This window comes from Otolemur garnettii, unplaced genomic scaffold, assembly GCF_000181295.1.
Source record: "Otolemur garnettii isolate 467f Iridium unplaced genomic scaffold, OtoGar3 scaffold00038, whole genome shotgun sequence".
Taxonomy (NCBI): Eukaryota; Metazoa; Chordata; class Mammalia; order Primates; family Galagidae; genus Otolemur; species Otolemur garnettii.
Window position 1 is genome coordinate 468,511 of NW_003852433.1, and position 20,016 is coordinate 488,526.

The following is a 20,016-nucleotide window of genomic DNA, read 5'->3' on the forward strand; positions in this document are numbered from 1 at the left end:
GAACCTTCAACTGTCTTCGTTTACAGGGTACCCAAACATTGCCCATAAATTCGCCATACATAGGGAAAATGGGAAATTGTAACTAAATGTACCTTTATTTACAAAATATTCATGATGAAATTTTACAAAGAGATGGATAACACATAGAGAGTATTCTGTAAAATTTTGTACCGTTTTTTCCATTTGCCTTCCATATGGCGACTCTTATGGGCAATGTCTGGGATGCCCTGTAGACTGTCAGGAAGATAAAGGAAGCGGTACACTGTGTGCCGAGACCACTGCGAAAGTGGCTTTTTAGTGCCAGAGAGCGTGATTGTGAATTTGGGGTGATTGTTTGATCTTGATGGTCCAGGGTGGCTGCCTGGAACACCAGCCTAACTTCTCATTTTTCTCAGCCCTTGTGTTTCCTGCCTGAGTCCATTCAGACTCAGGGGGCCCTATGCTTGCAGAGGGCTCACCAAGCCCGACAATGTCACTGGATGGGGCCCTTCCCCAGACAAAAGGCAATTTATAGACTCAGCTCTCTTCTCTCCCCAGGCTCAGCTGCACAAGAGGCCAGAGGTGGACAGTCCTGGTGAAGCCACCAACTGGGCCCCTCAGCCCAAGGCCCCCAAGTCCCCCTTCCAGCCTGGGGTGCTGAGCAGTCGCGTGCTGCCCTCCAGCGCGGAGAAGGACAAGAGGTGAGGGGGGTCTTGGGGAGAGGGGGCTCCTCCCCTCCCAAACTGAGGCTGGACTTTTAAGAGATGTTTGTAACTTTTGGAGGTAAATGAAGGAGAGTTTCAACTTCATTTTTTCTCTAACAACAGGGGTTTGTTTACGTGAACTCTCAGCATTATAAAAAATACAACAGAGGTAGGGAATGAGGCTGGCATTGAGGTCAGCCAGCCTCCCTTCTTCCCTCTACCTGCCATCTCCTATGCCGAAAACCAGGGCTTAGCTGTTGGAAAACTACTGATCTGGTTTTTCTCTCTCCAGACAGATGGGGAAACCGAGGCTTCCTCCAACCTCTTTCCCTCCAGGGAAGTTTATTTGTCTTGGGGTCTCAGGGAGAACAGAGGTGTATCAAAGGACACTGCCAGGTTGAATGAGATAGATTTCACTCAGCTCAGCTGCTCTTTGTGGAGCAGCCGCCCTGTCCGGGTTAGGCCCACCCAGTACAGAAATGAGTACAGGCCAGCTCTTGCCCTGCTGGCCTCTCAGCCTGGGGGTCTCAGCAGCTGGGGTGGAGGTTAAGAACATGGAACTTGTGGTCACAAACCTGGGGTTTAATTCCAGCTATGCCACTTAAGAGCCACATGACCTGAGAAGAGTCACTCTGAGCCTCAGTTTTCTAATCTACAAAATGGATTTACTAACCTTCTGAGGTGGTTGTGATGACAAAAAAGGGATGTGTGTAATTCCCTTGCCGTGGGCCCTCGCCTGTGGAAGCACCACTGAAGGAGAGTGGAACTCTTATTATGAGTACTGTTAATGTGTAAACGTTCGGGGCTGTTCATGATACTAGGGCTTTTTTTTTTTTTTTTTTGCAGTTTTTGGCCAGGGTTGGGTTTGAACTCACCACCTCTGGCATATGGGGCTGGCGCCCTACTTCTTTGAGCCACAGGCGCTGCCCGATACTAAAGTTTTAATAAGTGCTGTGACAGAGCAGGGGCTGGCAGACCCCCCAAATCCAGCTCACTGTCAGGTTTTGTAAACAAAGCTGCATTGGAACACAGCCACGCCATGCATCTGTGCGTTGTCTGTGGCTGCTTTCATATTGGAACTGCAGAATGTTCACATGAACCATGGAGCAGGAATAACATGTCTACAGTAGTAGCAGACACCCTCTAGCCCACAAATTCCAAAATAATTGCTACCCGGCTCTTTCTTTGACCCCTGCAATCAAAGAAGAGGTCAGGATGGAGATAGGAGGAAAGGTGCCCAAAAAAGCTTTCAAGAGTATCTCCGCTTGATCTGAGTCATGATGAATAGTTAGGTCTTAGCCAGACAGAGGGGCAATGAGAGGGAATCCGAGGCAGAAGCCACAGTGTGTGTAAAGGCCCAGAGAGGCCTGGTCTACCCTGGGAGCCCCAGACAGTGCATGTTGCCAGAGCACAGAGTGGGCTGTGGAAAGCAAAAGGGAAGAGACTAGAGAGAGACAGGCCACAGCTGAGATATCAGAATTGCAGGACTGGCTCCAGAGTCAGCTGAGCGCAGTCGTGTTTCTCTGTGGCTGGAGGAGCCCCCAGACGAGGGCCTCAGAGGCTTCTCTGGAGATCTAGGCTTGTGCTGCTACTATTAGGCAAGGTTTGGCTAACCCCTGGGGTATTCTAGAGTCTGTCCAGGACGCCCCCTCCCTCCTCTTTCCTAGGGTGGTAAGCATAGCAGTTCAAGGCCCATTCCTACAGCTCCAGAATCACCTCATCCTTCTTCCCCTGAGCCACAGACTCCCACCCCAACCTACCCCCAACCTACCCCCAACCTACCCCCAACCAGTTCAGCAGTTTCCCTGAGCTCTACAGGGCCATGAGGTCAGGAACTTTCTCTGAGATCAAAATAAGTCAAGTCCTGTGTGCTCGTGCGTTTGATTATCAAAGCAGTACATGTTCTCTGTGAAACTTTAGAAAACATAAAATTATAAAGCAGAAAAGAAATTCATCCATAATCCTATCCTGCAAAGACCTCTACTGTCAACATTCAGGGATCTGCCAGTCCTTCTTTTTTTTTCCACATAGTTGAGATTACAGCCAGGGTGAGCAGCTTTTATTCCTCTACATGGTATAGGTAAACATTCTCTAGCGCTTAGAAAGTAAACAATCTTGAAAGAAAAAAGAAAAAAAGGGGGCGGCGCCTGTGGCTCAGAGGATTAGGGTGCCGGCCCCATACGCCGGAGGTGGCGGGTTCAAACCTAGCCCCGGCCAAAAACTAAAAAAAAAAAAGGAAGTAAATAGTCTTCCAAAGCATGATATTTTCTCGAATAAAGTTTTAAAGAGCGATGACTATTGTTTTGTCAAAATGATGTTCTCATTTATAAGAAATTCTGAGAGCCCAGAAAACTACCAAGTAGAAAGTAAAAAACACATCTCAAAAATATTACCAATTAGGTAGTAGTGACTCAGATGGATTCACTTTAAGAAAATTCACTGAGCTGTGCGCATATGATTTGAGTACTTTGTGTTCTTCAGTTTTAAAAAGTTAAGAAAAATCTCATCTCCACAAAACAAGCATTGTTAACATTGAGTAAACAAAAGGTATCTTTCTGTGTATTATGGGCATTTGTATGATTCAGAGTTCTTTAGAGAAACAGAAGGTATGCACACACAGAGACACACATCCCCATACATTCAGATACGCAGAGAGATTGACGTGAAGGAACTGGTTTATACTGTTGTGAAGGCTGGCTAGTCCCAAATCTGCAGATTAAGCCGGCAGCCTGGCGGTCAGCCTGGAGTTGCAATTTGGATCTGAAAGGCTATCTCCTGGAAGAATTCTCTGTTCTTCCTGAGAGGTCAGTCTTTTTCTAATAAGTCCTTCGACTGACTGGATGAGGCCCTCCTATATTTTGGAAGGCAACCTGCTACCTGCTTTACTCAACACCTACTGATTTAAATATTAATTTTATCTAAGAAAAAAGTGCCTTCAGCAAAACATTCTGGAATAATGTCTGGCCAAATATGTGGGTACTGTGGCCTAGCCAAGTTGACACATTGCAGGCATTTCCTCGGTTAGAGACAGAAGGATAGACAGCTATGTGGGTGACAAATGGATGGATGGCAGTAATTTTATATAAGACGAATTTTTATAGCTGCAGATTATTTCATAGAAGGGATAGGTCATGATTTACATGACATTCCCCCTGGTTGGACACTATGGCTTGTTTCTCCCTATTACTAATCACGTCTACATGGGCATCTTTGCATCTCTGAGTGCTCGGTCCAGCCCATGCCTTGGCACAGGGATAGAGAGCCAGGCACCACATAGCCCTGCCTGCAGGAGCCCCCAGTCTGACACACACTTGCCTCTCACTGGCCTTGTGGTTTCAGGTCAGACGAGCCCTCTCCCCAGTGGCTAAAGGAGTTGAAATCCAAGAAGAGGCAAAGCCTTTATGAGAATCAAGTTTGACCAGGTAGGTACAAAGGCGCTCTGCAGGGAGACCTGGGAACTTGGGGGCAGGGAGTGTGGGGTGAAGTGGGATTCTGAGTGCCTATACTGAGGTGAGCATCTGTTTCCATCCAGGGACAGAGCTGGGAAGCCTGGAGTGGGTGGGTAAAAAGGCACCAGGCCAAGAATCAGATGGCCCAGGCTTTGGATTTATTTGCGTCTGGCCTGTGTTTCTTGTTGCATCTCATTCCCTCTTTAGAGAGTGGAAAAGCAAGACATCAGAGGTTAGCTTCATCTGAAATGTTCCAGTTTTCACATGGGGAATGTATTCATGTACTACCTGTGTAATTAAAAATTAATGTGAAAAATACATATTAAAAAAATCAAGTGATTAGATAGGCCCTGGTATAAATCCCAAATGACTTAACATTGTGTGAACTTCAGCTTCTTCATCTGTAAAATGGGTGAGCAGTGCCCACATTGCAGAGGGGTCCCCAGAGCCCGCTGAGAAGGTGCCTAAAGTCTTCACTGAGCTCTGCCTGTTTACATTCACGTGGAGCAGACAGCATATGCACCCTCAGAGCCAGCACTGACGAGATTAGCATCAGAGTCTCACCATCCCTTATCCACAAACCCCCACTCCAAAAAGCTCTGAAAACCTCTTTTTATAACTTATCTGGTGATAAAACCTGACCTGAGTGGATGTAATGTATTTAGACTCTATTTTCTCCACTTTATATGAATATTTATAGTACATTGTGGGTATATATTGTATGCTCGATTATGGGGGTGTTTCATATAATTTGTATAATTTGTTCAGATGAACCCATAAATATATAAAAACATCATGTAACACATATGCACATTTTAAGAAAGGGAAAAACTGTATTAAAATTGTAATACTCAGTGTGTACTGAGAACAGCAGATGAATATGAGTCCCACCGAACACCTTGCAATTCCAGAAGTCATACGTGACTTGAATATAAAAATTGTAAATTTGCAAATAAATCTATGCTCAAGGGATTTGGTTAGGGGATCAGGACTTGTATTTATTTTGTGTTTAATTCAGTACATGTCATATTTCATTCAGGCCTCCAGTGACCCATTTGAGGAAACTGAGGCTCAGAATTGAGACTGGAACCCTGGCCTGACCTTAAGTTTCACCTTCATTCCTGTGTCAGGCTGCCTTCACCCCTTACCTTCCCCTACCGCCTGCCCCCCAGAGTTTCTTTCCTGGCCTTGGGCTTCTGAGGATGCCATTCTTAGAGCATATCAGAAAGGGTATAAGGTATGATAGTAGAGAGAAATGAGGACAAATGTTCCTGCTGCTGACACCAGGACTATCCCTTCCTCTCCAGACAGGGGGCTCTGCCACGTGTCCAATTAACAGAAGCCTTAACCATCAGAACCTACAGAGGAGGCCGAGCTGCTGCCGCTCCTTCCTGCACCACACTTCCTTCCGTGCCTGGGCCCTTCCCGTTGGGTGGAGGACACCGTCCAGTGGCCCCCTGGCCCTGGCAAGCCCTCCCCACATCCAGACAGGAAGACCCACGCTCTGCAAGCGTTTGCTCACCTCCCCAGACAGCACTTCTGACTGAGAAGGAAGCCAGGCTGCCCCCGAACATCTATGTGGGTGGTTTTGCTTTTTATGTGAAAATTTGCATTTCTACCAACTATGACACCTTCGGCACCCTCAGGAAACAGTGAGAGGCTGGACCGACTCCTTTGATTCTGAAAAACACCTGGATTGTGAAAGCACCTCTTCACCCCACCCCAGTGCACGTGATTTTTGGAAGAACATTTCCAAGGAAGATCAAATGGTTCCTTTCCTGCTGTAGTCTTGGTCCAAGGCATTACCACCAGGATGCGGGTTTTGACTGCTTTTGGGGGCAAGTTTCTTCTCTTCAAAGAATCAGCAATTCCACTTTTTAAACCTTCCCCAATGCTTTGGAGAGTATTTATCCTTCTAGTAGGGCTATGTGCATAGTTGATCTGTGTCATTTAATGTCACCTTTGTCTGCTTTAGAAGGCGATAAAGCAATAATTCAGCCAATTTTCTTTGAAACTTTATATATATATATGTTTTTACGTTAAAGGACAGGAAGAAAGATGTGTGAATAGTTTGTTTTGAAGTATCCAATCACCTCAGGTTATCTAGTCCCTATCTAAGCATTTTAGGAATTTTAATTGTCACTCTTGCATATATTTTCCTGGTTTCTCTTCATTGGAGCTCTGATTTCTGTGGAGCGACCTTTGTCCCTTGGCCTCAAGGGTTCCTAAACTGCAGCCCCAATGGCAGTGCCTTTGCCACTTAACATCAAACTTGCCCTAGGGACCTTCTCTCTTTACAGTTTTTTTTTTAATACAACCTGGCCTGCTGGCAGTTCCAAATTGGCCTCAGAACCAATGCACAAATGAGGGGTACTTTTTGTTTCTTCTCACCTCATTTTTTCTGTGCTTGACTTCACCCACTTTTCTTGGTTCAGATGCAAGTCTTAATGGAAGACCTTCTTTGCAGGGGAGCCCCCAGGCAAGGGATTCTGGGCCGAAGTGCAGGATGGTAGATGATGAGGCATTAGTCTTGCCTTACTTCTTTTTTCTTGTTAGCTATAAACTCATTACTGGAACTCTCCAAGACCTCTGGGGGCTTCAGATACTCTCTGCCTGGCCCTTTGGGAAATCCTTAGTACCAGCCTTCTCACTTCTAAAGCACAGGCTGCAACAACCATCCCAGATATGCCTGGCTGGCCACATGCCGTGCTTGGAGTTGCCATAATCTTTGTGCCAACCTTGCCTGGGAGACGCCCATTGTGAGCTGCTTGGACAGTTCATGAGGGCAGCTTGTGATTTCTGAGGAGCCCTAGGGCTGAATTTGCTAGCCTGATATGGAAGTAGGAGGCACCTGTGCCCTCCTCCTTCCTCACCCCCACTTCCCAAGAGATCAAAGTCTTTCTTGATAAATCCATTATTTGCAAATGGTGTCAAAACATGCTCTGTCTCCCTGGCCACTTCTCCAAGAGTCTCCATTCGTCTTGCCTCCTTGTACCTCCTCTTCTCTCTCTTGAAGAGTGGGTAGAGGTGGAGAGCAGTCCTGTTTTTCTCTAGGTTAAGATGAACACCTGTGTCCTGGTGTGGGGCTGTGTTTCAGCACCAGGGACAGCACCCGCAGGGACCCGGCCCCACCTCCCCGTGGGTGGTGTGCTGGCCCTATCTGCACCCAGCCTTGTGTCTGGGAGCCTCACACATCTGGGTTTGGGCGCTTGGCCCTGCTTGGCCCCCTCTTCATTCACTGCACTAGGGGTTGGTCAGTTGTCTTGGCCATTTGGGGATTTAATTCTTCTAAGAACTGCTTCCATTAACATTTTTTAAAGATTCAATTAATGTTTTATAACAACTGCAATGTGATGTCTTTCCACATCAGCGGGACCTCCCTTTAGGGGGGAGGTCTGACCACTTTTCCTGGTTGCGGTCTTCCCCTTGGGTGGGAAGGGCCCTTTGGTACCACCTCAGGCAGTAGGGAGGAAGGGACCTGCTCTTAATATGTTGATACGCAGCCTGCAAAATTCTCTCTTCTCAACTAGTTGTGTTCTAGTCCAAGAATACCTGACAGGAAAGAAAAAAGGTCTTCCGCCTAACGTCTCACACCTTGATCAATTCCGTGTAGATGAGGACATACAAAGTCTGTCCCTGCTTTGAAAATGACTAGGACAAGCCCAGAAAGTCTTCTTCACCTCCTTTCACTTTCTGCAACCTTATCCCTCCAGCACCGCGAAGCAGACAATGGCAGTGGTCAGGAGTGATCCTCTGAATTCAGCTTCCCATGACCTCTGGGCCCTGTTCATGATCGACACAATGAGGCCAGAAGGGGCTGGTACTCTGGAGCCTTTGCAGAGAGTTGGGCCCGTGAGTTATTTATTTCTCCTCTTTCTGAACTGGGGGAGCTCTTTGGGGCTAAGCAAGGGGTTGATTGCTAGTTTCTCGAGTTTACCTGGAGCCCCCTTTGGAAATCTGTCTTCTTTTAAACTCACTTAAATATGCCTTAATATCCGTGTGCAATCAAGTCACCTTCCTCCCTGGGCCTTTGGCTCCCGACAGATGAGTCTTACACAGAATGCAAACCCCTGTGTATGTACAGTCTCCCCGCCCCACCCTGCCCCTCTGTGCATCAGCATTTCGACAGCTGGTCTTTTACTTAGTCTGTATCTTTTCCCCTCCAGTAGATAAGCTTCTTCCTGGCCCTTTGCCTAATGAAACAGGCTTTTGGCCTGTGAAATTCCATGGTGAGATCTCAAAAATCAGTGTTGGGGAGAATCAGTGCCACCAGAGAAATTCCAGTGCAAGGGAAACCTTGTGGTATTTAGGACATTTGGGGTTTTGAGTGAAGCTGACCTGGCAGCCGCAGGTTTTCCAGGATTCAGATAAAGGACAATCCAATAAGGATGTTTTCCGGGGGGGGGGGTGTGTCAAGCCAAGTCATGTGCTTTCAGTCAAAGGTATTGTCCTTCCTGCTTCTCTAAAAGTGAGGCCAACTTTCAGGTATCCATCAGGAGTGAGAACAAGCATAGGCATAAGCCCAAGGACTTAACCCTTGGAGGCCGAGCATGGGATTTAGAAAAGCCCTCAGCATGATTTTCCTAAAGGAGCCCACAGCTCCTCTCACCCAATGCTGATGGCTGCCTGGTCGAGCTGTTCTTTAAAACAATTTTTTTTTTTTTTAAATCATGGCTCTGGGAACTACGTGCAAAGGCAAAGTTAATGTACCCCTCTCTCTACCGTTCAGACGTTTGAGTTGTGGCAAGTCACTGGAGTGAAGGGGAGACATTCTGTGGCCTCTCAGTGTGCCTTCCTCCCCTCCACCATGTGAAAACACGAAAGCCGGAGCCCCCGGCATCATGCTTTTGTGGGTAGGAGGGTGGTACTACCGACATGCAGAGAAGCACTGGAAGGAGGCAGGATGCACTCCGCGTCCACAAGGGGACACTTGCTCTGTGCCGAGGTGCCACCAGCAGTCACCCTGTTGGAATTCCTGGCAGGCCAAGGCTCTGGAAACCTAGAACCACAAAGTGCCAGGAAGCATGAGTGCGTCAGGTCTGCACCAGTCTGGGTCTTTTTTGTATCTTCCCCCTTCTAGAGATTTCTGCCCCCCCCCCTTTTTTGTTTTGTTTTGGCTTCTAGAGGCAGACGGGTAGAAAGCCAGGCCCTCTTCTTTGGAAAGTCACCTTGAGGTCTCTGGCAAGTTAACCCCTAACAGTAATACCTCTCAGCCTGTTCCCTTTGCCATCCCAGAATATCCTTAAATAGTTGCCCTCACACCTGTCCTGTAACATCCTCCAGGCCTCAGACTGGCAGCTTCTTGATAATCTCTGGTGGCATCATGCCAGCTAAAAACTATGCTGTGTCTAAAGAAGAATTTGAGCTTTTTAATGATCTCATCCCACATAGCCTTATAGATCTTGTAAATAGGGGGCTCACAAAAGTAATATATTGTATTATGGAAGATATTTTGTACTGTGCTGTTTCCTAAATCCCACAAGTCCTGCACTTCCCTGATAATTATGACCCTCCACATGCTTTGTAAGATGGGGTGGGGGGATGGAAATATATATAAATATAGTATATATTTTCCTAACCTGCCTTCAGGGTTCTTCCTCAGATATCTGAGTCATGATAGAGGAAGGACTCGAGTTCAGCGTGTAGCAAAGTTAAGCTTCCAGACTGCAGTGTTCTTACAATTGCCTTATGAATTCATAAGCCCTAGGAGTTCTGAATGGAAGGCAGAAGAGAGGCACTTTATCCAATCCCAGAAAAAAATCTCTAACCGTGTTCATCTTGAAAAACTTATATTTTTAATGTAAAAAATGGGGGCTTCGGGACCTCACAGAGTATTGGATGTCGACAAGTGCTTTTATATTTTGTATAAAAGGTTCCCTATGCACAGAAGAGCAGTCAGAAGTCTGGTTGACTGCAGTAAAGCAAGATGACTTCTGCATGTACAGAGACATTGTATTCAGACTATGGAAATAGCAAATAAAGTTTTGAAGCAAGTTACACAGGAGAAGTCGATGCGTCCACGTGTGAATGAGTGAACGGAGTGTCCTGTGCATGCAAGCCCTGCCTGCTACTGGCTGAGTCAGTCTCTCTGCTGAGCTGTGGTGGGGCAGCTGGAGGGCATAGCCGGGGTCCCGGGAGAAGGTGTCTATCCAGAGTTGGAGGCCATGGAAACAAGACAGGATTTCCATTGAGACTGACAAGTGCTTATATCCTTATTCTGCTGCCAGCATCTCATGGCTGTGAGATCTCGCTCTCTCTCTTTTTCTTCCTTCCTTTCTTTTTTTAAGAGACAAGATCCTGCTCAGTCACCCAAGCTGAAAGGCAGTGGCCTGATCAGAGCTCACAGTAATCTCAAATCCCTGGGCTCAAGCGATCCTCCTGCCTCGGCCTCCAAACTAGTTGGGACTACAGGCATGTGCCACCACGCCTGGCTAAATTTTAAATTTTTTGTAGAGATGAGGTCTTGCCGTGTCACCCAGGCTGATCTCAAACTCCTGGCCTCAAGTGATCCTCCTGCCTCAGCCGCCTAAAGTATTCACTACAGGTGTCTGTCACCGTGGCCAGCAAGCACTGGTTCTCAGTGGGGGTAGCAGCAGTGACATTAGTGGGTATGAGTTTAAAGCAGTGGTTCCCAACTGGCTGGATTATACCTTTTGGGGGACATCTGGCAATGACAGGAGACATTTTTGCTTATCACAGGGAGGGGCAAAGATGCTACGGGCATCAGTAAGTGCAGACAAGGGGTGCCATTCGTCCTGTAACGCCCAGGGAAGCTCTCCGCTCCCCTACACACCCCAAGTGGCAGTGGTGTTGAGGCTAGGAAGTTTGGATATAGGGTATGGGGCACGTGCAAGTGCCGAGCACATAGTAGGTCCTCAGGATCCTCAAGGACATGATGGAGGAGCCATGCCATGCTCACCTCTGCCTTCCACCCCATCACCCCAGTTGTGGGCCATTGCACCCTGAGTGAAGGGGTCCAAACCAGCTCTACTTTGCATGAGCTTCACCAGGATGTAGCACTTGATTTGAAGTATCAACATAGGCAGGATCCTTGAAATAAAAGTCATAAAGGCACTGTGCTGAGTGCTTTGCTTACGTGATCTCCTTGTGGCTTGGATGGAGAGAAGTTCTCCACTGACAAGTGATGGGCCTGCAGCTCTGCCCTACAGTAACACCTAAGATCTGACTCCAGAATCCGGGTGTCACCCCATATTCCACCACCCTCACCCTCTAGGCAGGAAAACTGAGTTCTGTGCTGACTTGAGAACTTCAGCCAAAAACGAGTAACAACAACAAAGAAAAACCTTGTTGCTTAACAGTTCCTTCCTTTGCTCCATCATCATTTTATTCATTCAATGATCATTTATTAAGTACCTGTTAGAGGCAAAATTATACTTTGTTAGGTGCTTTAGAGATGCCTAGACCCACTATTTTTTTGGGGGGGTGCATAAATAGATGACCATCATGATCACCTTTATTTCTATTAAGGCTAAGAGCCCAGGCCAGCACCCCCACCACCACCCCGTGTGTTCACCTGTCTCTACTTAGTTTCTCCACCTATGAAATGAAGGTCACAATTTCTCCCCTAAAGGTGGCTCATGAGGATTAAACATGACGTTCAGGAAGTTAGCACAGTGCCTTGCACGTCGTAGGTCTTCAATAAATAGTAGCTATTGTTTGTAGAAGTTTTTTATATGCACAAAATAAATCTTCTTTGGGTCTGTTACAGCATCCTTTGAAAACGACTTGGAGAGTATCTTTAAGGGTGATCTGACTTGAAATTTAAGCCATGTGGCACAAGAAAAATGGAGGGCTTCTGGGGTCCCTCGAAGGTGTCACATCCCCCAATAGGAAGATGGTGGCACTGAGAAAGGAAGGGAATTGGTGGTAGAGGTGACACCCTGATGACCCTGCCCAGTACTGTCCAGCTTCCTACAAAGCCAATGAGGTCCATCTGCCCCCAGGAAGTCATCAGAAGCCATGGCTGAGGAGACAAGTACTGGGGCCTCCCTGGACCTGCTATTGGAGTGAAATGGCCTGAACAGAATTGGGTGGACAGGGCGCTGCCTCAGCAGGCCGGGATGTGCTGGGCTGTCAGAAAGCGCCCATAAATAGGATGCTCCTTGCGAGGCAGGCCGAGTCTGCAGAAGGCCGTGGCTTCTCTGTGCTTCCCCAGGCTACAGCAACAGGTTCATTCTGGGACAGGTGGGAGTTGGGAAGGGGAGCACTGCCGTGGAAAACCCAAATTGTTGGTGGTCTCCATGGCATGTGCAAAAACTATGGGGGTATTGAGGGTCGAGGCCAAGATAGAGGATCCAGACAGCCATTGAGCCCAGGTAGGGGTGGAGCTAGGGACCCACACAGCCTGCATGTCAGAGGGTGGTGGCCAGGGTCTGAGCCCTGAACATGTGCTTGGGGCAGGGGAGTCCAAAGACAGAGCAGCTCAATGGGAGGGAAGTGGACAAACTTGGAACCTGCCAGGTTCCCTGAGGGGAGCCCATAATCTGGTGCAAGCCCTGTTTCCTACTGAGGCTGGACAGACAGTGGTCTATGTATCCCAGTGGCTGGGCGGGGAGCTGTGGGGTAACTGTTGGGTGGGGGGTGTAGATGTGGGTTCATTATGAATCATGATGGATGTCTTAAATGGGCAAGGATGTGTGTGTGTGCGTGTGTGAGAGAGCAAGCTGTCCCGTGTACCCATGGGTGGGGTGTGATTCAGTAATGGGAGCTTGTGTGAGTGTGTAAGTGTATGCATGTGTACGTGCTAATAAATACAATAAGTAGAACAGTCCTGTGTGTATCCATGTGTGCAACAATCATTGAAAATCCTCCAAGTTACTACTGCAGGGGCCTGTGTTATGTCACTCTCCCCATAGTGGTGATAAGGAGCTGTCTATGTCTGTGCTTCTGAAAGTGGCTGAAACATAGTAAGTGCTTGATAAATGTTTATGGAATGATAACTGAAATGCACATAACTAGGCTGGAGCAGGTGCCTGAGGACCTGGTCTCTAGATATTTGTCTGTCTACCTCCCACCATGTCTACCTCCTACCTCCTCTGGTCCCCCGTCCATTCTGGTCACCCAGCTCAGGGCCTGGCACCGAGAAGGTGCTCAAAGAATCTTTGCTGAACAAATAATGAGTGAACAAAAGACTATACTGCCTGGAGTATGGATAGGAGGAGAGCCCTGCAGAGGAACCCCCTGCAAGCCCACCCGCCTGGCCATGGTCCAGAGGTGCTACATCTGCAGAAAGCCCCAAGAACCCTAGCTTGGGGGAAGGAGTGGAGTGTGGGGAGAAGGGCATGGGCTTTGGAATCAGGCCCAATCTTGGCCACTTAACTGTGTGCCTCAGGGAAGTGTCCTCACTTTGCTGAACCTTGGGATTCTCTATACACTGGGGATCCTGATCCCACTGACTCCAAGTCTGCATGCCTGTGGCAGGTACGCAGTGGCTGTTTGTTGAATGACTGAATGACTGAATGTTATCATGAGCAATGGCCGTACCTTATAGGCAGTAAGGTTCTGTAGCTCATCCTCACCTCCAATCATAACAACGTTTCTTCCATGTGGACTTGGTGACTTGTTTTCTTTTGGTTTGAAGCCAGAGGTGTCTGGGAAGATGGCAGAACAACATGGAGCACCGGAACAGGCAGCAGCTGGCAAGAGTCATGGAGGCCTTGGGGGCACCTACAAGGTACTAGGAGGGGCTCCAGGGAGTCCAGGCCCAGGGCTGTTCCTGGGCTTCAGGGTCAGCTCCCTGGCTAGGTGGCCTTTCTCCAGAAAAAAGCAGCAGCTTGTCCAGCTGGCTGGGCCAGGAGAAAACCACTCCGGGTGGGTCCTTTCACTGCCACCCCTCTGCTCCAAGCCTACTGCAAGAATTGGCAGCATCTTCCCTCTTCCGTGTCTTTGACTGCAAAATGGAACTGGTCACTGACATCCTACCTGTCTCCAGAGAGCGCAGAGACCTGGGAGTTCAGGAGACATGGCTTTGAGCTCTGACCCTCCTGCCTGGCCTCAGCCCAGTTTTTTGTCCTACCTGAGCCTCAGGTCTCCATCTTTACAATGAGGATGATGCTCCTACTCCTTCATGCCCAGAGCTGGCTGGGGGCTAAGAGACAGTTCCCTCAGTAAGGACAGCTGATGGAGGGAGGCACATGAGAAATCTGAAGAAGCATCTGAATGTGCGGGCCCTGCCATTTCTAAACCCTGTCAGGGGCTTTTGAAAAACCATTTGGGATGAGGTCTGAGGATGGGTTGACTAAAGCCATAAATGGGGCAGGGACATTTCTGAGGATGTTCTAGTGGCTGTAAGGGGAGGAGTCTGGGAAGGGGGGCTGCAGAAGCCTGGCTCTTGTGCGACATTGGGCAAGCCTTGCTATGGACCCTCAGCTTTCTCTTGGGGACTCACTGTCATCCTTTCCTGACTTTCCTGTGGGCCCTTCCCTGTCCAAGCCAGTGTGGAGAGTAAAGGAACCAAAAGACTTATCAAATCTTGTTGCCTGCATTTAACTCCCTGTGCAACCTGGGTCAAGTGTCTTACCCTTTCTGAGCTTCTTGCATTCCTTTGATAAAATGACCAGAACAGATACATCCCAGGACCTTCTACAAAAACAGTTTGTTCTCTCAGGTGGGTGAAATAAGCAAAACCTTGGTCTGCCTTTGCAGCCCCTTCCTTCCTTCCTGGGACTGGGGCAGGTGAAGGTCAACGCAGATTTTGCAAACAGCCATTTCATGTGTCCTGCACAGGGCTTTTGTTTAATAGAGAAATCTCAAATTAAAGAGAATATAGATTTCTGGCGTCTCTTGAAAAATGTGGAAATGTGCTTCATTCTCTATGGACAGAGCGGCATCATTTCCCTTTCAGGTCTTAGGTTCCTCACCTGGCTCTTGTCAAAATTATTTAAGTTGCCATCCTGCGGTTGGTTAATCGGTCTAATTGAGGCTCCTGGAGGCGTTTCCCTCCATGGCCACCAGAGGGCAGTGCAGGACCGCATGGTGCAGGCACAGGGCTGGTACCTTGCAGACTGTTCGGAGCAGGTGAACACTGCGCCCTCACGGGGCAGCGATAGGATCTGGGAACCCAGCAGGGGTGGGATGGTTAGGATGCTGTTTTTCCAGGTGGTCGTGTATGAACTAGAAAACTTCCAAGGCAAGCGATGCGAGCTCTCAGCCGAGTGCCCCAACCTAACTGACAGCCTGTTGGAGAAGGTGGGCTCCATCCAAGTGGAGTCCGGGCCGTGAGTACCTAGACCCCACGCCCCAGCCCCTCCTCAGCTTTCCGGGAGTATGAGGTCTGAGTTCGAGCTCTGCATCTGTTGTGGGGCCTGCAACAGCTCCCTTCCCCTGTCTGGGCTCAGCATCCCCATCTGTAAAATGATGACTTGCGTGCGATTTCTCATGCAGCCCTTCTAGCTCTGGATTTTTGTGATTAATAGCAGGGAACCGTGAAAGAGAACATAGGAAGGCAACCCAGCACCTAGCTCTGGGACTAGAAAATGGGACTTAATATACAGAGGGTCCTGGGGGGGAAAGGTATATACATTTTAAGAAAGGAAAAAAATCTGTATTAAAATTTTAATACCCCAGTCACATTTGACTTCTGTGATTATAAGAGGTGCTCAAATGTGGACTTGTATTCATCTTTTGTTATCAATATATATTGGGTATTACAATTTTAATACACTTTTTTCCTTTCTTAAATTGTGTATCCATTTTTGGCACCCTCTGTGTATAACTTTAACAATAATTAGAACGCCTACGATCATATCATTAAATGCTCACAAGCACCCTATGAGAGAGGTGCCATTCCTATTCCCATTTTATAGACAAAGAAACTGAGACCAAAGTCGTTAAGTGTCCCCTCCATATCCAGAAGGAAAACAGGCATCCCGGCTGGGCTCTGAATTTTCATCTTTGGACTGAGAGTCCAGACTCTGGCACTAAATCATCTGGGTGATCTTGGGCAAGTTTCTTCACCCTTGTCAAAGTCACAAGCTTCAGAAGTTTTTGTGAAAATAGATGGAGTGATGGCATAAATAAATAATAATGACAATATAATATGGAGAGGAAGGAGAAGGGAGGTGGAGTGTAGGAGGCAAAAAAGAAGAAGGAAGAGGAGGAGGAGGAAAAGAAGAATACTGTAGAACACTCACTATGATATGCCTGCCTTGTGCTAAGGACTGTTCCCAGCACCATGCACACATGTAGATTTTCAATAACATGACCTAGGGGACTCAGACAGTTCCTGACCGTCCTAGTAGCTCCTTCAATAACAGGTCCAGGAATCAGTAGTAGGGTTGGAGAGAAGTCCAAGGTCAAATGTCCTCACTAAACTTGGGTCCTCCCTCAACTACACTGGATATGACTCAGCCTCTTCCTCCCACAGGTGGCTGGCATTTGAGCGCAGGGCGTTCCGTGGAGAGCAGTTTGTCTTGGAGAAGGGAGATTACCCTCGCTGGGATGCTTGGTCCAACAGTTACAACAGTGACAGCCTCCTGTCCCTCCGGCCTCTGCCTGTTGTGAGTTTGGCTTCTGCCCACTCCTAGGAGTTTTAAGAGCAGGGCCTGCTGAGAGCCAGTCAAACAAGCTCATTTTACATGCCGGGCCAAGAGCTTGGCCAATATGGACCTGACCTGGGAAGGGCACTTGTGTTTCTGATCTAAATGATCATGTGGAACACGAAGAAGTGGGCTACTGAACGGGATCTGGTTGGGGGTGGGACACCGGGGCTCACAGCTTGAATTAGCCAGCCATGTAGCTGGGCTTCCCTTTGGAGGCCCTGAGCCACAAAGTCCAGTCTCAGATCAGTAATGTGTGGTCAAAGAAGCACAGCCCAGAGGTTAACTTCAGATTGTAACTTTAAAATAGTTCAGGTCCTGCCCTTGCATTTTCCCCAGTGCCTGAAAGGGGCACAAATGCTGCCTTTCTCTCTCACCCCTTTCCCTGACACTCAGTGGTCACATAAGCCCTTTTTCCTGGTCACGTAACTCTGTCCTCCTCAGACAGCAGTGGAAGAAGGAAGCCGGGGATGATTCCAAATCTGACTAGGGAAAGGGAATGCACATGCAGGGGAGCTTCTCATCTCCTCTTACCCTCAGCCTCAGCTTCCCATCTGTTCAATGAGGGGACTGAGCAAGATGGAAAGGTTTCCTTTTACTTTCAATCTTGGCTCCAAAGTTCCTAAGTAACCTGTCTCTGGAGGAATCTCCCAAGTACCCCTTCCCTCCAGCAATGGGCTTGGAGGTGGAGTCATCTCCTGAGTCTCTTCGCTCCTGCAGTGGGTATAGGGGGTGGGCACGATTTTGTGACTTATTGATTCTTTCTGGCATCTGGCGCCTCCCTGACCCATCTGCTGGGTGTGGAGCAGCTGTGTCACCCCACAATCTTGCCCTCAGGACGGTCCAGATCACAAGCTGCATCTCTTTGAGAATCCAGCTTTCAGTGGCCGCAAGATGGAGATAGTGGACGATGATGTGCCCAGCCTGTGGGCTCATGGCTTCCAGGACCGTGTGGCGAGTGTCCGTGCCATCAATGGAACGTAAGGGACCCAACCCACATGCTTGTCCCTGCCCTATTCTCCACTTGGCCACACCTCTGGCTCCCAACTGAATCTACTATGTTCATTTTTTCTTACATGGTTAATGTTTCTTGTTCCTTTGGGTATGGAGGACCTTTGAACTCACTGCCCCTGTGCCATCCTTGTCCCTATGGTGCAAACGTCTAGTTGTCTACACACCTATACTGTAGAGACTTCTAGGAAACCTTGGCTCATAGGGAGTTTTACCTTTTTTTTTAATCAAATGAAATCTGTTCTTCCTACCTGTCCCCATCTGAGTCTCTACTCCTTTTCAGAACATCTCCAAGCCCTTGAGCTAATCCTCAGACTGTTTTTTCACCTTGACAATCTTTGTTCTTCTTACCAAGGGATCCAGGGTGTATATAGCTGTCTAGGTGAACCTGACTAGTGCAGAGGGCAGGCTTATCACCTCCCCTACTCTGGGCTTCATATCACTGTTAATGCAATCTTAGGCTCACCTGGCCTTTGTTGGTGATTACATCTAACTATGTGAGTGTGATCTGGGATTGAACCTTGGGAAGTGTCACCTCCCCCTGATCATAATTCATTCAACAACTTTCTACTGAGCATCTGCTATGTGCTGGGGGTGGGGATACAGGGGGCAGCCTTTGCCCTCAAGGATTACATAGCCTGATAGGGAGACAGACAGGGAAACAGGTACTCATAGTTTATTATGATCAGAATTGTGAAGGGGACACACAAAGGGTCCTGGGAGTTCCAACAAGGTATTTGATTCAACCTGACTGGGAGTCAGGAAGGACTTTTTGGAGGAGACTTCTAAAAGAGATGTAAAAGATACAAATGAAAGGGAGGGAGGGTGAATGAGGCTGAAGTAAGGAAGAATGCTGCAGGAGGAACAGCATGAATGCTGCAGGAGGAACAGCAAGAATGCTCCAGGAGGAACAGCATGCACAAGGGCTCAGAGACATGGCAAGTTTGAGGAAAGTGGACTAACAGGGACATTGGGGTATAGAGTGGAGACAGGAAGCTAGAGATGTTTTGTGAAGGGTCATGTGGGCAGGGTAAAGAGGTTAGATTTATCCTGGGGGTACTGGGGAGCCAGTGAGGAATTTAGGCAGCTGAGGTGCACGATCAGGTGCTGGCTTTATTAAAAGGCCTGGTCTGGCTTGGGACATGCACCCAACCTTTTGGTCTCCCTGGCAGGTGGGTCGGCTATGAGTTCCCCGGCTACCGTGGGCGCCAGTACGTGTTCGAGCAGGGTGAGTACCGGCACTGGAACGAGTGGGACGCCAACCAGCCGCAGCTGCAGTCTGTGCGCCGCATCCGTGACCAGAAGTGGCACAAGCGGGGCTGCTTCCTCAGCAGCTGAAGGGCACCCCGACCTCAGTGGCCTACGCCTGCCCTAGGGGGCAGCAAGGGCAAGAAGAGGAGGCTCCAGGGCTGGGGAAAGGGGCTGCCTATCCACCCTTCCCCGGAATCTGCTCAATAAAGCCTGGGGCCGGTCTCCCACCTGCCATGTTCCTCTGCATCACTGCCTGAAGTGTTGGGGCAGGGCCTGTGGGAGGGGCAGGCTGAGGGAGGCTGGGGATGGAGGGTTCTGAGACCCCCGAGGAAAGAGCTGTGAGCTGTGCCCCTATCCTAGGCTCTCCTTTCAGGCAGAACCACGTGCACCTCTCGACGTGATCTTGTGTTCGTCTACCCATGTGTCTCCCTCTGAATGTCCGTCAATCCTTCTGTCCAGCCTTCCATCCTACCACCCATTCACCCACCTACCCACCTGCGTATTCATCTATTCATTGTTTCATCTTTCTACATTTTCTTCTTTCCATTAATTCATCTATATTTCCTTCCAACTACTCACCCACACATCCATCTATCTACTCATCCAGCCGTCCGGATTATATTCTTCCCTTACTTCTTTCTATGTTTCCTTTCCATTGATCCATCCACCCTTCCTTCCTCCTACCCATCTCTCTACCCATCCTTCCATCCGTTCATTTCATCAGCCGCCTGCCCAGAGAACCATCCATCCTATCCCCCTCCCGTCCAGACATTCTTCTCTTTGTCCTTCCTTTCTCTCATCCTTCCATCTACCCATAATTTCCCCCTCCATCTCTCTATGGGTCAGTGTCTGTTGTCATTAATTTATTCAGCAAACACCATGCCCTGTTCACAGCACAAAGTTTTCTTGCCTTCTATGAGAAAGAAAGAGGACAAATAAACAAGTATATTTTGCATATTAATGTTGAGAGATGGTAAGTGTTAGGAAGTAAAGTGGTGTGAAAAGATAGAGGTGATGTGGGTGGAGGTCAGGAAACTCTGCTCTGAGGAGGCGACATTTGAGTTG

The 20,016-nt window shown here is 48.4% G+C and overlaps 2 protein-coding genes across 5 annotated transcripts in view; both read left to right on the forward strand.

The window, feature by feature from the left end:
• Nucleotides 1–10,129, forward strand: part of KIAA1671 (KIAA1671 ortholog) — a 156,992-nt gene extending 146,863 nt beyond the window's left edge. For 2 of the 3 annotated variants that reach the window (XM_023513248.1, XM_003789832.3), the window contains exons 10-12: nt 538–680; nt 4,023–4,105; nt 5,440–10,129. In XM_023513248.1, coding sequence (XP_023369016.1) covers nt 538–680; nt 4,023–4,101 — 222 coding nt within the window. In that variant the 3' untranslated portion in view covers nt 4,102–4,105; nt 5,440–10,129. The remainder of the gene's footprint in view (nt 1–537; nt 681–4,022; nt 4,106–5,439) is intronic. The other variant, XM_023513249.1, reaches the window with a different exon arrangement.
• An 869-nt stretch (nt 10,130–10,998) lies between these two features.
• CRYBB3 (crystallin beta B3) lies at nt 10,999–19,189 on the forward strand. Of its 2 annotated transcripts, XM_023513335.1 has the most exons (6): nt 10,999–12,337; nt 13,734–13,826; nt 15,251–15,369; nt 16,518–16,650; nt 17,527–17,669; nt 18,873–19,189. In XM_023513335.1, the coding sequence occupies exons 2-6, from the start codon at nt 13,752–13,754 to the stop codon at nt 19,036–19,038; spliced, it is 636 nt and encodes a 211-aa protein (XP_023369103.1). In that variant the 5' UTR covers nt 10,999–12,337; nt 13,734–13,751; the 3' UTR covers nt 19,039–19,189. The 2 variants fall into 2 exon arrangements, with proteins under 2 accessions (XP_023369103.1, XP_023369102.1); XM_023513334.1 differs by lacking the exons at nt 10,999–12,337; nt 13,734–13,826 and having other exon boundaries at nt 15,119–15,369.
• The last annotated feature ends 827 nt before the right edge of the window (nt 19,190–20,016 follow it).